General features: G+C 44.7%; 1 protein-coding gene across 2 annotated transcripts in view; it reads left to right on the forward strand.

Moving 5' to 3' along the window:
- Positions 1-24,345, forward strand: part of LOC120915606 (EF-hand domain-containing protein D2-like) — a 115,532-nt gene that overhangs the window by 42,796 nt on the left and 48,391 nt on the right. The window contains exon 3 of one of the 2 annotated variants that reach the window (XM_040326268.1): positions 10,695-13,219. The exons of the other annotated variant lie outside the window; for it this stretch is intronic. Within the exon in view, the coding sequence (XP_040182202.1) occupies positions 10,695-11,079 (385 nt within the window). The 3' untranslated portion in view covers positions 11,080-13,219. Of the gene's footprint in view, positions 1-10,694; positions 13,220-24,345 lie in introns of those variants that run through there. 2 annotated transcript variants of the gene reach the window in all.

Here is a 24,345-nt window from a genome sequence, read left to right on the forward strand (position 1 = left end):
CCCCACTGTTGTCACCAATGAGAGGAATTATGCCCCACTGTTGGTGGAAAGAATGGTGCCTCTTCATTGGTGTTGATTAAAGGGGTTGTGAAGGTAAATGTTTTTTCACCTTAATGCATCCTATGCATTAAGGTGAAAAAACATTTGACGGTACCACCCACCCCCCCCCCCCCCCACCCGAACCACCGTTTTACTTACCTGACCCCTCGAAAGTCCCGCGCGCGTCCACGTGATCCTCTTCGGTTCCCAGCCTGGCCGTTGATTTGCTAGGCTGGACGGATTGATAGGAGCGCAGCCATTGGCTGGCGCTGCTGTCAATCACAGCAGATGACGCGGCGCGCCGGGGGGCGGGGCCGAGTGATGCAGTCGGCGGCTATGCTGTATCACGGGAGCGCGCTCGCAAAAGCTTTCCACCATGCGAGGCATGAAGGTGGAAAGCTTTTGCGAGGAGGAGCCAAGACAGCCACCGAGGGACCCCAGAAGATCGGATTCGGGGACACTCTGTGCAAAACGAGCTGCACAGTGGAGGTAAGTATAACATGTTTGTTTTTCAAAAAAAAAAAATTTGCCTTTAGTGTTTAAGGATGAACTCCGGCGTGTACGCACACCCCACCAGGAAGTCGGCACTGCGCTGCGCTAATCACAGGAAGCAAGACCTTTCCTGATCTCTACAGCCGCACATCGGGACAATGTCTCGCTGCCTGTTATTAGCGCAGTGCCGACTTCCTGGCGGGCTGTGTGTGTGTGTGTGTGTGTGTGTGTGTGTGTGTGTGTGTGTACACGCTGGAGCTCATCCTTCGCGTCAAAATAAAATCATGCCTTGCATCAATGAGCGCAATAGTGCCCCAAGGACTAAATAAAGGCAAGCAAAGGGCCCTCGGGCCACAGTTTTGAAACCACTGCTCTAGGGTACATTCAATAGCTGCTAGGGGTTCTTACCTGGACTATTGAGCCCAGGGCACCTGCTTCTTTTTCCATTATATTTAAAATATCCTTGCTGGCACTAGATAGTAATTCAAAAATGATGCTGATTTTAACATATTGTATATAAAGAAAACCACACTGTTGTGCAGATGGCTTTAGAAAAAGATCTCGCTGTAGTAAATGCTGGAGTCCATGTGGGCCCCGAGGAAGAAAAAAAAAAAAAACCCTTGGCCCTATGCGAATTATGCGTGTGGCTTAAAACATGGAACATGTCTGTTCCGCAATTAACTAATGTGGCATGCAATACTGGCAAATTCTATAACCCAATGGCAGTATATAATTCATACTCAAGCCCCCCTCTCCCCCCCCCCTCGGCATGCTTAATAGATGTATCCATAAATGATCGTTTTTATTGAAAAGGAATGATTTTGCAGTTTTTAGTCGGCTTCACAATGCTGCAGGTAGAGCGCACAAAGTAACTTTTGTGCAAGTTGGCGCTGCAGATTTTGTAGTTCAGGTGCCACAGATCATGTTGGAATAAAAATTCCTGAGCAATCTTGATCAGCAGGTGATGACATACCCGGAGAATGTTGCTCTCTCTGCCCCTATTGGATGTCTCTCTCTCAGGGCTGTACAGTATCTGCAAGTGGAGGCTTGTATGGGAACTGGCAGTACAGCATCGCATGAGAGATCAGCCTCCTGCGCTCACGAACATGTGTTTTTTAAAGGGTAAAACGACAGCTAGAGAGTGTTGAGTCGGCCTTCATTTAACTACGCCCATGCTGTGTAAATGGTTTAACTACACTGGAAATGTGTATGCGGCAGGTTTCCATAATTGTGGGGTTCATGTACAATGCAGCCAATTAAGATTTATAGGATCGCATCCGTTTTGTAAAGTTATCCTTTAAATGACCCCCTGCCCTCAGAGTCAAATGCTGCCCATGTGGAACCATGAAGGCAGTGCTAGAAATGCTTGTGGCTTTGTGGTTGCCTTTTTGGGCCACGCAATGGTGGACCTGACAGGTGAGTAGAGGATCTTGGAAGTGGTGTAGTATAGCAGACGTATCCTTTTAAATGGCACCCCCCCTTCCCCCTCACTTTCTTCCCCAAGGGGAAACCCCTCTTGGCCAGTGCTTGAAGCCTTTGTGGTTCCTTGGGAGCCACACAGAGTGGACCTGTCAGGATCTTTGACAGACAAGTTGTAGACCTTGGCTGTGGTGTGGCTTTGCAGGTGACCTTCAAAGCAGAGGTGTGGGCTGTGCTCTCTCCTATCTCTCTATATACAGAAGTCACACAGGATCCCTCAAATCTGACTTTATAGGGTTGGGACTTTTTTTTTTTTTTGCTTTGGAACCCCCGAGGACTGTACTTTTCCAAGAACAAAATGCTGCCCCTGGTTTCCTTCTGTGCTGAGTAATCACTTAAAAGCTGAGGCATTTAGTCGGGTGATCTCTACTGAAACCTGTTCCTCCCCTTTAGCAGAGATGACATAAGCACCACCAGGGGCTGACTGACAACTCATGGGGCTCCCGGGCAATAGGAGCTAATGGGGCCCCAGACAATAGGAGATTTTGGGGCCCCCAGGCATTAGATTATGGGGCCACACAGTATTCACACATACTGTATGCATACATACACACAGAATACACATACACTGAAAGGGTACTGGAGAGGCGGGGCAGCTATAATCTTGGGATTTTTAGACCAAAAGGATGTCGGTGGGGACATTTCAGAGACGGATGTAAAAAAACTGATTTTTACATACTGTCCCTGGTTTTACTGAGGCTGGAAACCTTGATGGGAGCCCTCGGGCAGTGCCCAAGTGCCTGAATGGTCAGTCCGCCCCTGAGCACCACCTAGGTTCCTGGTCACATCACCAGAATAGAAGGGCAAACATGGTCACTTCCTTAGTCAAGTGCTTTTCCTAAGGAAGAGGTTTGGTAAGGACAAATAGTGACCAGTGCTGTCCCTCCACGTTCCCATGAGCTTTCTTCTGAGATTTTAGCTAGGCTGATTTATTGGAGGAAGCTAAAAAGTGTTTACATTTGGTGCTGGAATGCTGGGAAGGACAGGCAAGGTCAAGGCAACCAGATGTTATTGTGGCACATTCTGTACCTCGCAGTCACTAGTGATAAACTGTACGGCAAGTGTTGGTGCCATGGCTGTAGACGGATCTGACCTTGGCGGATGGGGAGACATTTTTCTGTGGATATGTTTAGCATAGCAAAAACACAAAACATTTTATTCTATTTAGAAAAAAGTGATTACAGAGGAAGGGGTCTTCTTTCTCGTGGCCTCCATTCGAGGTCATGTGAAATGTTCAGTTCAAAAGGTGTGTAGTTGGTTGCCATTTTGAGCCGAACCCTTGCCCCCCCCCCCCGTTCGGTTCGCACAAGAACCTTCGAATGGACCGACCGTTAGCGCAAATATTTAGAACCCCATTGACGTCTGACGTCTATGGGACTCGACCGTTTGTGCTAATTTTAAAGCCTAATATGCAAGTTATTGTAGTAAAACGTCTTTAAGAACCCGGGTCTTGCCCCAGGGAACATGTATCAATGGAAAAAGTTTTAACAACGGTCGTTTTTTCTGCAGCAGTGATTTTAATAACGCTTAAATAAAAAAATAAAAAAAATGAAAATTCCTTTAAATATCGTACCTGCTGGGTGTCTATAGTATGCCTGTGAAGTGGCACGTGTTTACAACTGTCCCTGCACAAAATGAGATTACTATAAGAAAAAAGTAATTTAAAACTGCTTGCGGCTTTAATGTAATGTCTGGTCTCTGCAATATGGATGAAAATCATTGAGAAAAATAGCAGACACAGGCAGTACACACACCACATAGCTTTAGGTGCAATCTGCAGAGGACACGGGCAGTACACACTACATAGCTTTAGGTGCAATCTGCAGAGGACACGGGCAGTACACACCAAGTAGCTTTAGGTGCAAACTGCAGAGGACAAAGGCAGTACACACCACGTAGTTTTATGGTGCACACTGCAGAGCACACGGGCAATACACCACGTGAGAATACTGCAGCTAGCACAATCGCCTGCCTGCCAGGAAATTAGGAAGAGCTAATCTAGCTAAACTATACAGTGTATAAGTACAACACCTGGGATGCATATATACCCTCTACACACAAACTTTAACGGACTAGCCTGCCTGCTCTATGTACCTACTAAAAATCTCCCTCTCCCTTTTATAGTGTGGGGCGTGTACTAAACCCCCTGAGCCATAATTGGCCAATGCCACCCAGGCTTTGGCCAATTACGGCTCTCCGTTTTTTTTGCAAGCTGTGATTGGCCAAGCATGCGGGTCATAGTGCATGCTTGGCCAATCATCGGCCAGAAATGCACTGCGATGCCGCAGTGAATTAAGGGCCGTGAAACGCAACTCGAATTTGGCGCGAACGCCCCAAAACATTCGTAATTCGACCAACGATGTTCGAGTCAAACATGAAGCTCATCCCTTGTCAGGAGGCGCCTATGTGTGGGTTCACACTGAATATTAGCCTAGGCTTGTCTGTGTGCTGGTACACGAGCATTAGCTGGATGGGAATGAGCAGTAGCCGCAGAAGAATTTGGATTAGCTGTATGAAAATTGGTATTGGCTGAACTAGCTTCCTGGCATAGGGTTATTTTATTTTTTTCTTGGGGTGTTGATATTACTAATAATCAAAATAATAATAAACACACAAACCTGAAAAAAAGGTAAGTTATTTATTTTGTGTTCGGGTGTTTTGTTTATTGCACTGTTTAGATATAGACTAGTGAGGAGCTACAATATCCTATAGAGGTACTGCAGTCATTTGTGTTGCACACGGTGCCCTCTGCTGTCCAAAATGATAAATGACCTAGAAATTTTTGTTCTCCGTATAGAATTCCAGAATTCATTTTAGGATTTTTATTATTTTTTTAAGGTAAATGTCAATGGTAATTTGGTCATTTTTTATGTAAAAAATGACCAAATTACCATTGACATTTACCTTAAAAAAATAATAAAAATCCTAAAATGAATTCTGGAATTCTACACGGAATTGTTATAAGCCCATTGACCTCTATGTTTTTGAAGGAACGTGTTTTACCGCATTGTGGTGGTAATAATGGTGGCCACACAAAATATTGACACATTGGGCCCAATTTTGACATTTTCACTTAGTGGTGTACTCACTTTTGTTGCCAGCGGTTTAGACATTAATGGCTGTGTGTTGAGTTCTTTTGAGGGGACAGCAAATTTACACTGTTATACAAGCTGTACACTCACTACACAACATTGTAGCAAAGTGTCATTTCTTCAGTGTTGTCGCATGAAAAGATTGATATTTACAAAAATGTGAGGGGTGTACTCACTTTTGTGAGATACTGTATATTGTACATTCACATCACTCCCTTCCATCAAGGAGCTTACAATCTAAGGTCCCTTAGACCTCTTTCACATTGAGGCGTGGAGCCACGGTGATGGTATAGCCGTGCTATTTGTAGAGCGGCTATACCGTCGTATTTACCGCGATACTCGGGCGCTAGCGGTGAGGTTTTAACACCCGCTAGCGGCCGAAAAAGGGTTAATACCGCCCAAGTTGCGGGCGGTATTACCGTGGTATTACCGCGCTTTGCCATTGATTTCAATGGGAAGGCGCAGTATTGGAGCGGTGAACACACCGCTCCTATACCGCAGTAAAGATGTGGCTAGCAGGACTTTTGGAGCGCTCCTGCTAGCGCACCTCTTCAATGTGAAAGCCTTCGGGCTTTCACATTGAACACTACAGGGCAGGTTTTTTTCATGCGGTATAGCAGCGCAGTTTTTAGCGTTGTACCGCATGAAAAACTCCTCAATGTGAAAGGGGCCTTAACCACTTTCCCTCGAAGATTCACCCCCTTCATGACCAGGCCATTTTTTGCAATACGACACTGTTACATGATCGCGCAATTGTCAGTTAAGGTAACGCCATACCCAAATAAAACCCTTTTTTTTCTTTTTTTTTTTTTTCTTTTTGCGCTCTAAACAAAAGATAAATATTTTTTACTTCTGGCTAGAGCTGCACGATTCTAGTTAAATGAGAAACATGATTTTTTTGCTTAGAAGATAGATCACGATTCTCGTGGTGTAACATCATCTTTCACATTTAAAACAAAAAAAATTGGGCAAACTTTACTTTTTTCTTACTTTTTTCTTTTTTTTTTTTTTCAAAAATTGCATTTGAAAGACCGCTGGGCAAATACAGTGCGACATAAAATATTGCAGCAATTGCCATTTTATTCCCTAGGGTCTCTGCTAAAATATATATAATGTTTGGGGGTTCCAAGTAATTTTCTAGAAAAAATATTGATCTCAACTCAAACAAGTGTCAGAAAAAGATTTAGACTGTAAGTGGTTAAACTTCCTGCATTTACACACAGAAGTTTGATCTAAGAAGGAAGAGTTACAATGTTTCATGTTAAATACTTTGCAGACTGCCCAGATACTTTCCTTTTATGCACAGAAGTTTATCCCTTTAAACTTAGTTACAATGTTTCCTGTTAAAAACTTGGCAGATCTTTTCTTTTGACAGCTGAGCAAGCACGATTTTTTTTAACAATTAATTGTGCAGCTCTACCCTCAGCTATAAGGCTGCTTTCACACTGAGGTGCTTTGCAGGTGCTATTGCGCTAAAAAAAGCGCCTGCAATGCGCCCGGAAAGAGCCGCTCCTTTCTATCCGGTGTGAAAGGCCATCACACAGGAGCGTCGCGCTGGCGGGACGCTAAAGTCCTGCCAGCCTCATCTTTGAGGCGCGGTAGGAGTGGTAAAAAATACTGCTCCTATAGCGCCCCTGCCCATTAAAAACAATGGGGTAGTGCTTCCAACCAAGAGGCATTTTTGCGGGCAGTTTTAACCCTTTTTTGGCCGCTAGTGAGGGTTAAAACCACAACGCTATCGGCCAAAAATCGTGGGAAACAAAGCGGTAAAACTCCACTAAAAATAGCGTAATTTTACCGCCAGCGCTTCTGTGGGAAAGTAGCCTATAACATATAACCTTTTACTAAATGTTTTTGGTAAAAAAAAAAAAAACGAAAAATGCCAATAATCGTATAGTGATTGGTTTACATGAACGAAAATGTGGATAGGATACATTGTTGGCTGTCACAGAAGACGATAAACAGGAAACATGTTACATGAGGCTAGTAGAGATCAATGCAATTACCGTAATCCATGAACTGGTGCGCTTTGAGGGCCACACATCATATACCAAAGGGCCGCAAGTTGGGCAACAGGGTTCCAAGGGCTAGTTCGCAGCATAAGGCATGTCCAAGCGAGTGCGTTTTTTCTTTTTTTTCTTTAATTTCTTTCAATAGGATGCTCTATGCACGTGAAATACATAAACAAAAAAAAAAAAAAAAGGCGCTGGCACTATTTTAAAAATTGTGGCGCACCAGACCGCACACCATACGTTTCTGGAGGCCAAAATGCACCCACATTTGCTAGAAATGTGGTGATGCCATTAAGAATTAATGGCACCTGCACACAGCTAACGAAGACGTAGTGTAGGAAGACAAGTGCTTTTGCACCACACCTGGTGTGAACAAGCCCGAACGCTTGGCTCCAGGCAGATATAAAAGCCACACATAATGCAGCACTGTAATCAATATTACATCATTAAGTGTAGTTTATTTTTATACAGCCTCTTCCAGCCCCTGTATAGCAGAGCTCAGACTGGGGGGAGGAGAAGCGGCACAAGGAGTTGATCTGTTGTGCTGCAGTGGACGGGGCATGCGGAAAGGAGAGAGCAGAGTGACAGCGATGAACTTGTCAGTGTGCTGCTTCTCTGTTCGCTGTCTAGTCACAGGCTGGGGAGGAAGAAGGGACAAGTGTCAAGCTTAGTTTACACTTGCAGTGGGGGTAAAGTAAAAACCATGTGGTTGAGCTGCATTTTTACAACCCCCCCCCCACAGCTGCTTTCTCTAAGCTGCAAATGCAGCCATATGGGTGATATACTCATGCCCGCTGTCATGTTTGTTGAGCAGTATCACCTGCTGAACATGACCCGCTCACGTGAATGGGGCCGTGCAGAAACCGTCAGGATACTCCAAAACTGACGACTAGGAGGCAGTGGCAGCTGGTGCACACTTTTTTTTTTTTTTTAGAGGGGGCGCAAACGAATTGAAAAATTCAGAAAAAATGCTGAAACAAAAACATCAATTGCAGCCTCGCTGTGCCCATCATATGCAGCCAACTGTGCCCCATCAATTCCAGTCTCTGTGCCCATAATATGCACCCGCTGTCTGCCCATGCAAAGCATGAATCTATCCATAGTACACCGAGGGGGTGGCTGGAGAGAGTGGGCAGCGCCGTGCACCCCTGTTGGACGCACCGCCACTGTTGGGACAACTTTATAGCTATAGACACGCCTTTTTAGTCTCAACCTGGTCTTACAATGTCCCAGGAGCTGTCTGCCACCCAGCTTCCACAGGTAGTTCCTCAGTGAGGGTGATGAATGATCCTTCTTCAGGACAGTGCCCTCCAGCAAAATCCTTTTAGTAAACCTTCTACAGCCCCTCCGCTCTGCACCTGCTGGGGGCCACCCAGACTACAATTTCTTGTCTCAGTATTGCTGCCCCCCAGGAATACTGGAATCTGCCCTGGAGAAAAAAGGCCTCTCAAAAATGTATCAACTCCCCAGCCATCCAGGGATTGCCTGAGGCCTGATAAATATATTTATAACTGGGTATCTGACTCTCTCCCTGCCCTATAGTCTGGAATCTTCTTCCAGAAGAAGGTAGGAGAAATCAACCACACGGCCTAGGAAATGCTCAACAGACAAAAATAGATCACTGACTACAGTGCGGTCAAGAACTACATTTTCCCAACAGCCTACTGTAAATAGGGGAGGGCACTACTTTAGTGTGTGTGTATATGGTATAATATATAATCTGTATTTTCATTCACTTGACATCACAGGTTCTCTGCACCCTCTTCTTCCTTTAGAGCAGTGGTTCTCAACCTGGGGGACAGGACCCCCTCGGGTCAAATGATGATTTGCCAGGGGTCACCAAATCCTGGGCTGTTCCTGAAGGCCGCACTGTTCTCCCATGAAGGGAGATAAGAGGGGGAGGAACAAAGAAAAAGGGAGAGAGAGGGGAAAAAAAGAGAGCAAGAAAGACAGAGGAAGGTATGTGGGGAAAACACAAGGAATTAGGATAGAGAGAGATGAAAGGGAAAGAAATTTGAACAAAGAGAGTGGTACATCCTAAAATGTACTATAAGGGGTTTTAATACTGTACGAGTGGAAAGCACTCGGAACGCTAAATGTCCATGGGTTAGGGACGCAAATTACTTGTCTTGCCTATGGTGCTTTCAACCCACGATATGAAAATAATTTTACTCTTAGGGGTCCCCACGACTTGGGAAATGTTATTAAGGGGTCATGGCCAGGGGTCAAGTCCTGGGGAAAAAAGTGTGGGAACTGCCACCCAAGATCCACTCCCCCACCAAAAAAAAAAATTATACGCTCATATGCATAATTACTAAACCGCATGTTCTTTCGAAATCCCTCGATAACTCGCGGCAGACCTCCGCAATGTCTCCTGGGAACAATGACAAAAGCTCCCAGGAGACATTGCGGCATCGAGGAAGTGACGGAATACCCGCACACTACCCAATAAATCCATATACAGGAAGCGGCCAGTAACATAAAGGATTACTAAGGTTCGCCTGCCCCTGACAGTGAGTCAAGCTGGGCATCGCCGCTCAGTGAAGGATTGGCTCGGGTGGCTCGGCTGCTTTAGTCCTGCAAAGGGAACTGCGTTCCTGCTGTGAAAAAAGTGCAGGAACTCCGTTCCCACGCGTTCCCGCAGGACTTGAGCCCTGGTCACGGCACTAGAAGGTTGAGAACCACTGCTTTAGAGCAGTGGTCATCAACCCTGTCCTGCAGGGCCCACTAACAGGTCAGGTTTTATGTATTACCTTGGGGAAATGCAGTCTAGAATACTGCAGTCACTGAGGAGCAAATGATATCAGCTGTGATGTATTTCTGTTATCTTGCAAACCTGGCCTGTTAGTGGGCCCTGCAGGACAGGGTTGATGACCACTGCTTTAGAGGATTGAAAATGCAAAGAGGAGTATTGTAAATGCAGAGAGCGGCATTGCATACTGATGTAGTGCCACTTTCTGCAGAATTCTCCAATGAGCCCAAGTTGAGGGGTGGAGCCTTGACACCCTGAGCGCACAGGAAGTGGGATGAATGATTTGATTCTGGCCATCATTCATCCTGTAAGGCAGCTCATATGTTATGCATTTTTTTTTCCAGTCAACCAGCAGATTGAATGAAAGAAAATACATTGATTCCCCCACCCACACACTCAAGGAGGATGGGTGAATCGACCTGTGTACAAACCAGCCTTGCCCATACATGAATCGAAATTCAGCCAGTCCCTGCTGAACTGGCCGAATTTCGATCCATGTATGACTGGCTTAAGAGAAGTGGGGTGTCTGTAGGGATCAGGCCAGGGAAGAGTATAGCAGTATTGCTTTTATCATCTTAAAAATCTGCTGGGGAGCCTTATAGGTGTTTTATGGTTCATTATAGAACTGGTGGCCTATGTAAACGATCCAATTAAAATCAAATCGAAAAACCCTCACATTACAAAGTTATTGGTCCAATCAGATTGTAATATTTGGTCATGCTGGCTGCCCTTTACACAATGTATAAACAGATTTCCTCAAGCTCTCTTTGTGATCCTGTAAAACCCAATAACCGAATTACAGTTCTAATACTCTATTGTTCCATGCAGCCATGAAGAACGCAATTCCCCGGGGTACTCCGCCCCAAGCTACGAGGAAGTGATGAGACTGGAATATGAACCTCGACAAACTGCAGACGCTGACAGAGACCAGAGAATGAGCATTACCCTTCCATCCTACGAGTCCCTGAACGAACTGGACGATTCAATGCCAACTAGGCCCAACGCCGCAAAACCAGAAAGGACAAATTCACGATCAGGGAAAGAGAAAAAACCCTTAAACATTCGGAGGATCAAATCGGACAAACTTCACCTGAAGGAATTCAGACTTAACTTGGCCGGTCGTAGCAACCTGGCCGAAACACAGAAGATCGAACCCATAACGCCACCGCCGCAATATGACGATAAACAGATCGGGGATCACCAGCCGATCTAGACTTTTTCTTGTTGCTGTGAAAAGGAATAGTTTGTAGTTTTATCCTTTTTGAGACTATTTTTATACTGATATTTTTTTTTTTGTGATAGACCATTTCTTTTCTTTTTTTTCTAATTAAGCATTGCCTAAATCATGTATTCTAGGTTGTGACTGACAGGGCCGCTCGCTGACAATACCGCTGTAGGTTTAGTCAATTTCCCTCTATTTCTATATTTAATATGATATATGACTGAATATTAGAGAATCCCAGGTACAAGTGATCCATCGTGAGGTAATTTTTTATTTATTTTTCTGGGGACTTCTGGAGCCATTACTTTATACAGGAACATTACTTAATACAGGAACCATTACCTCATACAGGAGCCATTACTTCGCACAGGCCCGACAAGAAAATGTCGATTACTTGACCTGAACAGAGTTAACCAAGTTATGATGTCTTAGTTTGCAGCCTTTCAGCCATTTCCTGGCAAACTGGCCACTCCCAGTTCCATTTTCTCATGAATTTTACCTCAGAAAATACAATGGCTCCTCGGCTGTCTGTCACACCTCAGGGCAGTCAATTTGGGTATCATTTAGAGACAGAAACGTTCATGAGACGGCTCATTAAAACCCACTTGCTCTCTGTAACATATGCATGCTGGTGTGCGTTTTATAGTTACAGTGCATCACACTGTAATTATTTTTGTTCAGTTTTTTTTTTTTTTTAAAGGTTGGTTCACCTTTGCCAAAAAACTGCCGATAAGGGGAGTCTGTAGATAAAAACAAGCTGTGTAGCTCTGACTAATTTTGAACAATGCCTTTGCTATAAGTGTGTGCCATTTACATACCTCATGAAGCCTGCCTGGAAAACTTCTAGTACGTTGCTAAGGATGTTTCTAAGACATTCCCAGCTGTTACAGTTCAACATCACAGAAGTAAGCGCTGAAATGCCAAGCTCACGGGTACTGCATCATGGGAGAGAGCGCGCATGTGAGGGAGTTTGATACAGAGAAAAGCTCACTCGTGTGATGATGGAGATTAACATTACAGCTGGACATATCTTGGCAATGTCCTAGGAGTTTTCCAGTCAGGCTTCATGAGGTACGTAAATGGCCTACACCTATAGCAAGGGTATTTATTCAACTGTAGTCAAAGCTGCACATTTTTTTTTTTTTTTTTTTTTATTTACAGGCGACATTTTTTTGGTAAAGGTGAACTATGCCTTTAACTTTATTGGAAGTGTAAAGTAAAAAGTCTATGTACCACAGCACGTTGCAACGACATGCTTTGCGCTGCTGTTGTATTGCATTTTTATACAGCGCAGCGTTGTGGCGTAAACGGGGCCCAGAGAAACCGCTTTGGCGTTGATCTGTGATGCTGGAATGATATGGTGTGAAGGAGTCCCTATCCTATCAGATTCCATGGCTCATTCACACGGGCGCAGATGGCGGTAAAAAAAAGGAGCACATTTTTGCTCCCGGGACTGACAGCTGTTTGCATACAGCTGCCTGTACAAATCGATGACAGGCCGCGGCTGTACGCTGGTAGCCGCACTTGCAAGTGTTTACGTGCGCCCCAGGATGCAAGCGGCATGCGTCCAGAGCTGCTCATTATTCTCTGTATGCAAACAAATGCTAAGATAAGCGGTTACCAGCATACAGCTACAGCCTGTCATTGATTTGTACCGGCGGCTGTATACAAACATTGCCATTCCTGGGTTCAGAGAGATGCTAATTTATTACAGCGTGTGAATGAGCACCATCATGGCCAGCATGCCCCCCCCCCCCCCTCAACATGATTTAGGCACCATTCACACAGAAGGTGTTTAGTGCGTCCAGCCGCGATCACCGCAGGCTGGAAGAACAGACGCAAGTAGCTGAGGTCGCAGACAGCCTATCATTGCAGTGTATGGGCTCGGCGGCCGCAGCTGTGAGTTCCATGTCAATTAGTAGATTCCTGCCGCTGTGTGGGTAAACGCCCATGCGGATGGTGCCCTAGAGCCTCATGTACTAAATACGATTGGTCTTTATCCATTCCCCCCCCTTCTTTCTCATTTCCCCTGAGCATTCTTGGCTCAGGTGGTGTTTAAAGGCAACAGAATCCAAAATTCTCACTGCAAATGCAATCAATATTTTTGACCAACCCTTTAGCTGTGTTATACGCAAAAGCTGTTCAGGCTTTCGAGAAGAACTCAAACTATGAAAATGTATTATTATTTGGGTAAAATTGAGAAGGGTTGTGTTTTTTTTTTTTTTTTTTTTTTTTTTTTTTTATGCCTACTTTTTTGTTTTTGTTTTTATTCACTTCCTGTTTTGTTAGCAATACAGGAAGTGAGGAGAATTTCTCTAAGGGAGATGTGCACAGGAATAAAACTACATTTATTTTTTTCTTTTCTCTCTCTCGTTTGAGAAGACGGCTCTGCTTTAAATGATTGCCAGCTGCGGGTGTTATACCCGCAGCTGGCAATTAGTAGAGTGGGAAGGGTTTTCTTTACTGTCTGTGCTCTCATTGAGGATTTTTCCTTCCTGCTGTGTTTTCAGAACAGGAAGTGAGGGGAAATCTCTGAGGGGGACACAAGACGGTAATAAAAACCTGACAAAGGTTCTGATCTTCCTGTTTGATGAAATTCTTTTGATCTTGCACATCTTGCCTATATATGTGATCTCGAATGATTTCTGAATGTTCTGTTATTTCCCTCTGTCTGTATCACTCGCTATTTGTTTGCTTTTGTATAAGCATTGTAAGATTACTTGTCAGAAAATTCAAATATTACATTTATTGAACCCAACAGGAAAATGATGCGTGCTCACTGGTAATGGGCTATGAGTGTTTGCTGTGGATCATTGTAGAAATGATTTATCTCTAATGTGAATGCAGAACAGAACATATCTAAGAGAACCAGTCACCTTACCCATTCAGGAAAGTGAAAGGTGTCTTTTTAGTGTAGAGAACCCTCCGAACCTCCTGATACTCACCTCGACGCTCCATCCTCTGTCACCGCTGGTGGGAGCAGTGACTCCCCTGGTCATATTGGTGCTTGGGTCTAACAATCGACTGCCTGCTAGAACAAACGCTGTCACATGAAAGGAGGTTGCATTGTCCCCCCATACCTGGTATTCTCGCTGGCTGCGATGTTGGAAGGGGGGTCAAGGCAGAGCGGGCAAGGTGGGTATTGGAAGGGTTCGGTTGGGGCGCTCTTTACATGCCCTGAATGCATCGGGTGACCATCTCTCTTTGGGGCCGGGTTCACATATGTGTGAATTGGATGTTTTTTGAAAATATTACATTTAATGGGTTTTACTTCCACTTTAAGTTTAGTGGAAACAAAATCTCAGTCATAACATGTCATCTGTGTCATGTGTCCCTTGTGCTGCTTTATAAATCATCCCCTCCAACTCCACCCCCCTTTCTGTAACCTTGTGGTGCAGTGGGGCTTAATAGAGTTTAGGGACCTGTCATATGCACTCATCAACCATGTTGACTACTCCGGCCTCCACCAATGAAACGCTCTCTATAAATGGAGGCTGGGTAGATGGATGAAAGGCCTGCCTCCTCCTTTTAATCCTTTTTCATTCATAAACTTTCATTCATAAACTCTTTAGTACAGGTTCTATGAAAGGAGGAGGGGGTGGAGAGGCGCTGGCATAGTTGGCACTCTTGATGAGTGCATATGACAGGCTCTAAGGCCCCATTCACATCTAAGCATAGCGTTTTTTGCAAGTTTTTCATGCATTTTTTTGTTTTTCTCTCAGTGTGTATTTTGTATTGACAATTAATGGCATCACAAGCACAACTCGCATTTGTAAGGCCTTTCCATAACACACATTTCTGTGTGTTTTGACGTGGATTCATGAAACACATAAATGTGAATGCAGCCTTATACCCCCCCACGGCATTGGAGGATTGTGGAGGGGTACAGGGGGCATTGTAGGATGAAAGACCTCAACCACAGCAGGAGCCAGAAGCACAAGGGACACATCACACCGACAGTAGGTCATGTACCTTATGCTGATTTTATTTCTTACTAAACTTCGACTTGAAAGGCTTGTATTGGTTGGATCCATAAGAGAAGTTTCTGAGATCATTCAAATATCACTGATGGGTGCAGTTGGCCACCAACTCATGTGAATTTTGATCTGCTTTGGCCCAGGTTCACACTGGGCTGCGGGAGTGAAGCCGTGTGAGTTCAGCTGAACTGAACGATTTTATTCCCACCTGTTAGCCCTGATTTCGGCTACTATTACAGTGACATCTGTGCAGATGTCCATGTAAATCGCAGGCCGAAATCGCAAAAAGTAGTAAAGAAACTTCTTTTTGAAATTGGTGCGGCGTCGTACCGATTAGGACGGTGCCGTTGCTGGCAAATGCCGCCGTTTTGACATGTCAAAACGCACCAGTGTGAACCAGAGCTCAAGCAGCTTTTACATTTCTATAGACTTGTATGGAAATGCAAAACGCATCTGATGCAAATAAATCCCAGACGCAGGCCCTTGTGCTAAATCCACTGTATGATCCATCCGTTCAACACAACTAGTGTGCACTGTACTCGGGTCACAGTACAATGATTTACGTCTCTATAATGATTCACTGTAAGCAAGCAAGAAGTCATTGTAGTTCACTGTACAGCGTGCATGCATGTGTAGGTTTCTATAGGCACCAAAAGCAATTCAGACATGTTTGCTTATGAGACTTCTTTGCGGTCTAATGACCTTTATAAAGCAACCAGTCCCACTTGTCTCATTTCCTGCAGTAAAAACATTTTATTGTTCATGTAGAACGAAATCCCATTCTTTTCTATGTGGCTGGTTCACATCTATGGGATGCATTTTAAAGGGAATCTGTAAATGGCCGTCCAACCCCTACACTAAGCTATGGATGGGCTCCAAGTCAATCAGATGTGGAGGCCTAAACGCAACCAGGGGCGGACTGACCATTGGGACTCTCAGGCACAGCCCGAGGGCCCCATCAGGATTGCCAGGCTCAATAAAACCAGGGACAGTATGTAAAATCTTTTTTTTTTTTTCATCTGTCCCTGATATGTCCGAAACCGACATGCTTTTGATGTGAAATGCCTGAGATTTTAGCTGCCCTGCCTCTGCACTGCCTCCTGGCATGGTGGCCATCTATAAGCCCGGGGGGCCCATAATCTTCTATTGCCCGGGGGCCCCATGAGTTGTCAGTCCACCCCTGAACTTAACTCGCACATAAAATACCCTCATACCCTCACACCCCCCCCTCCATAGATAGCAAGGACTACATCCTGTAGGTTACAGGGCATAGAAGGGCTGTGGATGATGATATCTGGATGGCACACCGTGGGACATTTTATACAATTAGAAGATGCTGAAACCAAGAATGTGTACCATTTCTTCACAGATTTGTTAGATAGAGATATTTTTATATATATATATATATATATATATATATATATATATATATATATATATATATATATATATATATATCTCCAGTACGCAGCTGGGTAAATTTGTAAAAAATGTCCTCATGTGTTAAACATCAAATTTAGGAGTATTTGCTGGGCAAAAAAATAAAAGTTACTAGGTATGGTTCACTTTGCTGCTGTTTGCTTAAGTCACCACTAGAGGGCACCAATGCCGTTCTTGTTGTACAATGCCCTGAAACAACCTGCAGCCCTTATTCACAATGTACAGGTATTGTCACAATGTGTTTTGTACATCACTTATGCACTATTATTACTTCTAATAACTGTTTCAGGCAACAGCAGCAATTTAGAAGGTACAAACAAACAGAAGTGCCTGTTAATGCTAACTTGTACTGACAAATTATGCACATTGTCGTTTGCAGGTTTCTCCTTTTTGAAAATTGCCGGTTGCTAGGCTGGTAAGCTGATCCACGGGCTTTAATAATTGTGAAGTCACCAGCCCAGAACAATTGGGGTAGATCAGAGATTCTAACTTTAGTCTGACTTCAATCACTGCAATGCATGGTTCTAGTTCAGTGATTTGGAGTGTATTGAACTCGGACAGCCAGGCAACTAGCATTTTCATAATCTGGTCCGTAATGGCAAGCCACTATTTTTTTAAAGCACAGTTTTTCTTTAAGAAATGGCTGTATTTGAAATGGTGACTTTCTAATGTTATGTGCTTTAGAGGAAAACTTCAGTCAAAGGGGTTGATTTAGTAAAGGCAAATGGCAGTTTCTCCAGAACTTGGTAAATGAGGTAAAGCTTCACTTTGTAACGAATACCCAATCATGGGCAAGGAAAATAAAAAACAACTTTTTTGCTTGCACATGATTGGATGATGGAAGTCGGCAAAGCTTCTGCTCATTTACTAAGCTCTGGCGTTACTGCCCTTGCAAAGTGCACAATTTATTTGCCTTTAGTAAATCAGCCCCAACGTGTTGTTCTCCTCACTAAAGTAAAAAAAAAGGCTGCTTTACTGTGCGGAGATGGAAAAACCTGTGCTCTGGCCAAAGTGTCTTCTGTCTACTTATTGAAGCTGGCAACCAGGTATCGTCAGTGAGAATAAATCCTACATAGTGATATACAGCACAGAGCTCTAGCGCATTTCGGCAAAAAAGGTTTGAGAAATGCAGCTTAGCCGAAACGTGTTGGCGCTCTGTACTGTAACTTGCTTTGTATTCCATAAAGAATTAATTCTCGCGTATTATACCTGGTTGCCGGGTTCACTTTTCTGCAGTTCCTCGTCTCGCTGCTTTCATTATTCTTGTTTGTGATGGTAGAGGAGGATTTCCTGCAGGGGAATTAGGAGGATATTGGTGGAGGAACGTGACCATTCTATTATACATTGCATGTTCCCATTACAGAGATACCTCCCATACCCCCAGCACAGACATGGCAGACTAAGAACTTGGCATTTTAGCTGAGCTGTCATTGTCACCGCCTGAATTCTCTATATTGTCCTATGGAGAAATCAAGAGAGCAACCTGCAGTCCTCCAGCGGTTGTAAAACTAGATATCCCATGAAGCATTGCAAGACTGACACGAGTGTGCAACTACATGTCCCATGAAGCATTGCAAGACTGACACGAGTGTGGAACTACATGTCCCATGAAGCATTGCAAGACTGACACGAGTGTGGAACTACATGTCCCATGAAGCATTGCAAGAGTGACAGTTAACAGGCCTTTCAGAGGCATGATGGGACTTGTAGTGCATTGGAATTGGAACATTGACTGATACAAGTGAGGAACTACATATCCCATGATGCATTGCAAAACTGACAGTTAACAGTCAGGACTTGCAGAGGCATAATGGGACTTGTAGTGCTGCAACAGCTGCATGTTGCCGACCCCTGCTCTACTAGAATCTCCTAAAGTACTATATGCAGAACTTGCATAGGCTGGTGACAACAGCAACTGTGGTCAAGAGGCTGAGCTTAGCCTGTCGCAGGTGGACTGGGGGAGAGATCTCCTAGCAGCAGGGGCGGACTGACCATTGAGGCTCTCGGGCACTGCCCGAGAGCCCCATGCCACTAGGGGGCCCCATCAGGGTTGCCAGGCTCAATAAAACCAGGGACAGTATGTAAAATTCTGTGTTTTTTTTTTTTTTTTTTTTTTTTTACATCTGTCCCTGATATGTCCGAAACCGACATACTTTTGATGTGAAAATCCTGAGATTTTAGCTGCCCCGCCTCTGCACTGCCTCCTGGCGTGGTGGCCATCTGTAAACCCGGGGGGCCCCCATAATCTTCTATTGCCCGGGGGCCCCATGAGTTGTCAGTCCGCCCCTGCCTGGCAGTAAAGACCAGCTAGAGCTGAGATCAAAGCTAGCTTTTCAGCCAATCTGCTGTGGTCACCTGCTCTGTGTTCCACAAAGATTCCACTAGAGGGTGCAGTGTTTATTACACTCCCTCCAGTGCATCCATTAGAATAATAGGTTTGCATGTGTCGGTGTCAGTTATGGCCGGAGATTGAACCTCACCACACTCAGGGAAGGGCTGGGCCGGGCGGCAGGGTGGCAATTGCCTCCCAAGCCGCTATAACTTATGTTCAAAATGGTCAGCAGCCTCTGCCCTTTACCATCTTTTTTTATTCTGCACTAGGAAGTCGGGCCGGGGGCACAGCCACAGCGGCTCGCCATTTGCTGTTGCATTCTGGGAGTTGTAGTCCACGCTCAAGCTCCTGGTGGGTAGAAAACGGCAGCGCAGAGGAAACTACAACTCCCTGGGACCAGATGGTGAGCTCATTCGATGGTTCAATGGGCCACTTGACTGGACTTTCCCCCCAGGCCTAAGGCTGCCAGCCCTCCCCTGACCACACTTCACCTCAAACTGACTAATTGTGCTTCGGTTTGTATGGAGTCGTTTTTTAAATTATTATTTTTTTTTTCTTCGAAGGTAAGAGTGTTTATTGGATCCCATCAGATTTCATATTTAAATTAGAAGCCCAGCTGATTATCACAGAAGTCTCATATGGTTGACTCTTCTATTTGTTGGATTGTAATGTAATTTTAATTCATATCACTGTCTGCTTTGGTTTAATTTCAAGACAAATATGTAATAATTTCACTTCTGGTTTTGTTAATAAATTATGACATTAAATTGTGAGTATCAATTTAAATTTATTGATCAATTGGGCTCCTTTCACACTTGTATGACTCCAATGTTACGCCGACTTTGGAGTGCGACTTGGCTACGACTTTGGCTTTGACCAGTATGGACAACTATTGTATAACATTCAGGTAGGACTTTCATGCAAATTCTGAAGGTTAATATTGAAGTCTATGGCCCTCAAGTTGCATGAAAGTCGGACCAAAGTAGCGCATGAACTACTTTGAATTCGCTGTAACTTTAAGTCGCACACATACATGGGAATCCGCTCCATAGGGCAAGGGGGGGCAATTGCCCCCCCCCTTGAATCGAGAAGGTGTTGTAGAGTGAAAACACCCCTCTGCAACTGAAGCAGTGACAGCGCAGCGGTGACAGGCAGGTTTAGAACAGGGAGAGAGAGGCGAGCTGCTGGCCATGGCATTGCAAGGGGGGGGGGGGGACAGGGGTGGTCTGGTGCGGAGTGACCAACCATCCCCTTCTCTCGTGGCCGCGGGCTTTCTGAGCAGTCCCGGGACGGATGTCACTCAGGCACAGAGAGCAGAGTGAAGCTGCCTCCCCCTCCAGTGTTTGTGTACCCAGGGGGAAGGGAACCTGCTGTGCCTGTGCTGTGCTGAGGTACTGAATGGGATGGGGGAGGGGGGACCGTCTGTGCTGAAGGGTGGGTTTGTGCTGAATGGGGGTCCACCTGTGCTGAAGGGGGGGGCTGTGCTGAATGGAGGGGTATGTGCTGAAGGAGGGGTCCATTTGTGCTGAATAGAGGGGTCTGTGCGGAATGGGGAGGTCTGTGCTGAAGGGGGGTCCATCTGTTCTGAAGGAGGGTCCACATGTGCTGAAGGGGGGTCTGTACATTCTCTAGGCTATATTTATATGGGCATGGAGTGAAGCTGAATTATCCCAAGAGCTTTTTCACACTGCCAGCTGGCCGCGTTACCGGTAAAGCGCCGCTAAAAAGCGTCACTTTACCATAGTTTTAGGTGCGCTATTTGGCCGCTAGCGGGGCGCTTTTAACCCCTGCTAGTGTTTGAAGAAAGGGTTAAATGAGACTGTGTATCGCCGCTGCCAAAGCGCCCCCCCCCCCCCTGAAAAAATTTGAGCGGACGCCCATGCACACATATGAATGGTCATCATTGGAAAACATGGGGAACGACTTGTCATGTGACTTTGATGTCCAAAGTTGCTTGATAAGTCTCGCAGGTCTCAATGGAGCCTTTGCAGCAAAAGTGCGGACCTCCTTCAACCATCTGCCTGGCTGTCATGCTGATCCTTTGGCTTAAGCACTTTCCGAGTCACTAACCTGAAACGGGTATGGAGGTCAGGATGGGTTGATGTCCTGATCTGCAGACTTGTTCTGGTCAGAGCCTCAAAGTATTGAAGGGTGAAGATTAGCATGAGAGCCAGACAACTAGAATTATTTTTCTTTTATGGCATTTGTATTGAACTTACTATAGAGCAGGGATGTATCTTGGCCTAGGCCTAGGGCGGCACTTTGCGGGGGGCGGCACGGGCACCAAAGCCGCCCCCCGCACGAAAAAAAAAGACCCCCCGATTCGTCCTTTTATTTAATCGGCTCCTGCGGCCGACTTCCGGCTCCCTCATAAATTTTGCCCCCGGCGCGGCGGCCTGTAGCGTGGCACTTGCGCTAGCAACATACATGGGGCGTACTTGGCCAGGGGGAGGGAGCGACTGACGCCCTTATTAAACTTCCGGTGATTGGCCAGACCGAGTGCATGTCATACCAGAGGCGGAGGCTACGGGGAGGGTACAGCGGTAGGGCCAATTTGCTGTCCTTTTAGGCTTTATGGGTCCAGTTAGGAGCAGAAATTGCCCCAGCATCAAGCCCCTATCATTGGTATCAACAGGAAGAATAGGGTGAATGGTCCCCCAGCATCAGCCCCCCCCCCGTCATTGCTTTTAATGGGAAGAATAGTGCCCCATTGTTGGTATCAACAGGAAGAATAGAGTGCCCCATCATTGGTGTTGGTTGGAGGAATAGTGTCCCATCATTGGCATCAGTGGGAGGAATAGTGCCCCATTGTCAGTATCAACAGGAAGTATAGTGCCCCATTGATGGTGTCAGAAGGGTGAATGGTCCCCCAGCATCAGCCCCCTGTCATTGCTTTTAATGGGAAGAATAGTGCTCCATTGTTGGTATCAACAGGAAGAATAGAGTGCCCCATCATTGGTGTCGATGGTAGGAATAGCGCTCCATCATTGGTGTCGATGGTAGGAATAGCGCCCCATCATTGGTGTCGATGGTAGGAATAGCGCCCCATCATTGGTGTCGATGGGTGGAATAGCGCCCCATCATTGGTGTCGATGGGTGGAATAGCGCCCCATCATTGGTGTCGATGGGTGGAATAGCGCCCCATCATTGGTGTCGATGGGTGGAATAGCGCCCCATCATTGGTGTCGATAGAAGGAATAGCGCCCCATTGTTGGTATCAACAGGAAGGAAAAAAAATAACAATTTTACTTTCTGCTATATAGAACACATCCAATAAAGACATGTAAAAAATCAAATTTCTTCATCAATTTAGGCCATCTGCTACATGCTTTTGGTAAAAAAAAAAAAATCTCAATAAACGTATATTGCTTGGTTTGTGCAAAAGTTAGAGCGTCTACAAAATAGGGGATATTTTTTTATTTTACTAGTAATGGCGGTGATCAGTGACCTATAGAGGGACAGCGACATTGTGGCAGACAAATTGGACACCAAGTGAAACTTTTGGGGAACCAGGGACACCAATACAGTGATCAGTGCTAAAATAAAAATGCATAGTCACTGTACTAATGACACTGGCTGGGAAAGGGTTAACATCAGGAATGATCAAAGGGTTAAATGTGTTCCTAGGAAGTGCTTGCTAACACTGTGTGTGTGTGTGTGTGTGTGTGTGGGGGGGGGGGGGGGGGGGTGTTTAACCGTGGGAAGACAGAGATCCGTGTTCCTGCTTGGCAGAAACACCGGATCTCTGTCTTCCGTACTAACAGAATGGTGCTCTGCCTTGTTTACATCGACCGCTGATCGATGGACATCGCTTGTTGGCTCCCGTTGTGATTTGACCCAATGTCCGCTGGGATACGCCGATCGTTCCTGACAGAGGCAAAACGGCGGTCTGCCAATGTAAACAAGGCAGATCGCCATTCTGTTAGTAAGGAAGGCAGAGATCCTGCGTTTCTGTGAAGCAAAGCATTGTGACCATCATAGCATGTGTACACCTCCAGCTGCTATATATATATATATATATATATATATATATATATATATATATATATATATATATATATATATATATATATATATATATATAAAATTATATTATTATTATTATTATACAGGATTTATATAGCGCCAACAGTTTACGCAGCACTTTACAATATAAAGGGAGACAAAACAGTTACAATAAAATACAAGAGGATTAAGAGGGCCCTGCTCGGAAGAGCTTACAATCTAATAATAATATATATATATATATATATATATATATATATATATATATACATACATACACTCTGTATGTGTATATAAGTAAGGCCGTACATGAGAAATGTATGGGACATCACTGCTGACCTCTACTTCTGATCATGCTGTTTTGCTGACTCTGGTACTATTCTATTGGTATATCAATATCACAGCAAACATTAGAGGCTCCAGGGATTGGTGACAACCATACAGAGAAGTAGTATTTTCAGAATGGGGGTCAGCAATGGCAGGCTCCATATTCCTGTCAGTACATGTTTCTTATTAGATACATCTAGTGTAATGATTTCTTCCTGGTATGAGGAAATAATGAGCAGACTATATGGCGAGGCCATGTCTTTACTCTGGAGGTCACATCTCTGGAGGGGGGGGGGGGGGGAGGGGCACACCAGGAGGAGACATATACAATGCTGTCCAGTAGTAGTGGTGATGATGCTGGGATCTCATTCATAGTGAGATCCAACTAGTGGGAATACTGCATGCTCATTACATTAATATGTGTTCTATGTAATAATATACTAATGTACTACAATATATACAGTAACAAAAATTGGTGATATTAGTGATGGTGATGGCAGTGAAGTTGTAACCTCAGTAATGTAATTTTATAGATCAGTGTATCAATGGAGCAATAATGATCAGTACTTATCTGTAGTAGTTTTTGGTATTGATTAGTAGTTGATTGTAGTGGTAGTAATGATGGTGTGGTCTATATGTAGTAATGATGATGGTGGTATGGTCTATATGTAGTACTGATGGTGTGGTCTATGTAGTAATGATGGTGTGGTCTATGTAGTAATGATGGTGTGGTCTATGTAGTAATGATGGTGTGGTCTATATGTAGTAATGATGATGGTGGTGGTATGGTCTATATGTAGTAATGATGATGGTGTGGTCTGTAGTAATGATGATGGTGGTGGTATGGTCTATGTAGTAATGATGATGTGGTCTTATAGTAGCAGTGATGATGTAATACTAATGATAGTGTGATCTATGTAGTAGAGTCAGTGATGCTGATGATGTGATCTCTGTGGTAGTGATGATAATTTTGCTCTGTGTAGTAGTCGGTGATCTGTGTAGTGATGATGATGATGATAGTGTGGTCTATGTAGTAAAAAGATGACTATCTGGTCTCATGTATTAGTGTTGGTGATCTACTCTCTGTAGCACTAGTAATGATGATGCTCTCTGTAATAGTCAGTGATGCTGCAAACCCTGTAGTAGTAATAGTAATGATGATGAGGATGTGGTCCC

Source organism: Rana temporaria, chromosome 10 (assembly GCF_905171775.1).
Source record: "Rana temporaria chromosome 10, aRanTem1.1, whole genome shotgun sequence".
Lineage (NCBI taxonomy): Eukaryota > Metazoa > Chordata > Amphibia > Anura > Ranidae > Rana > Rana temporaria.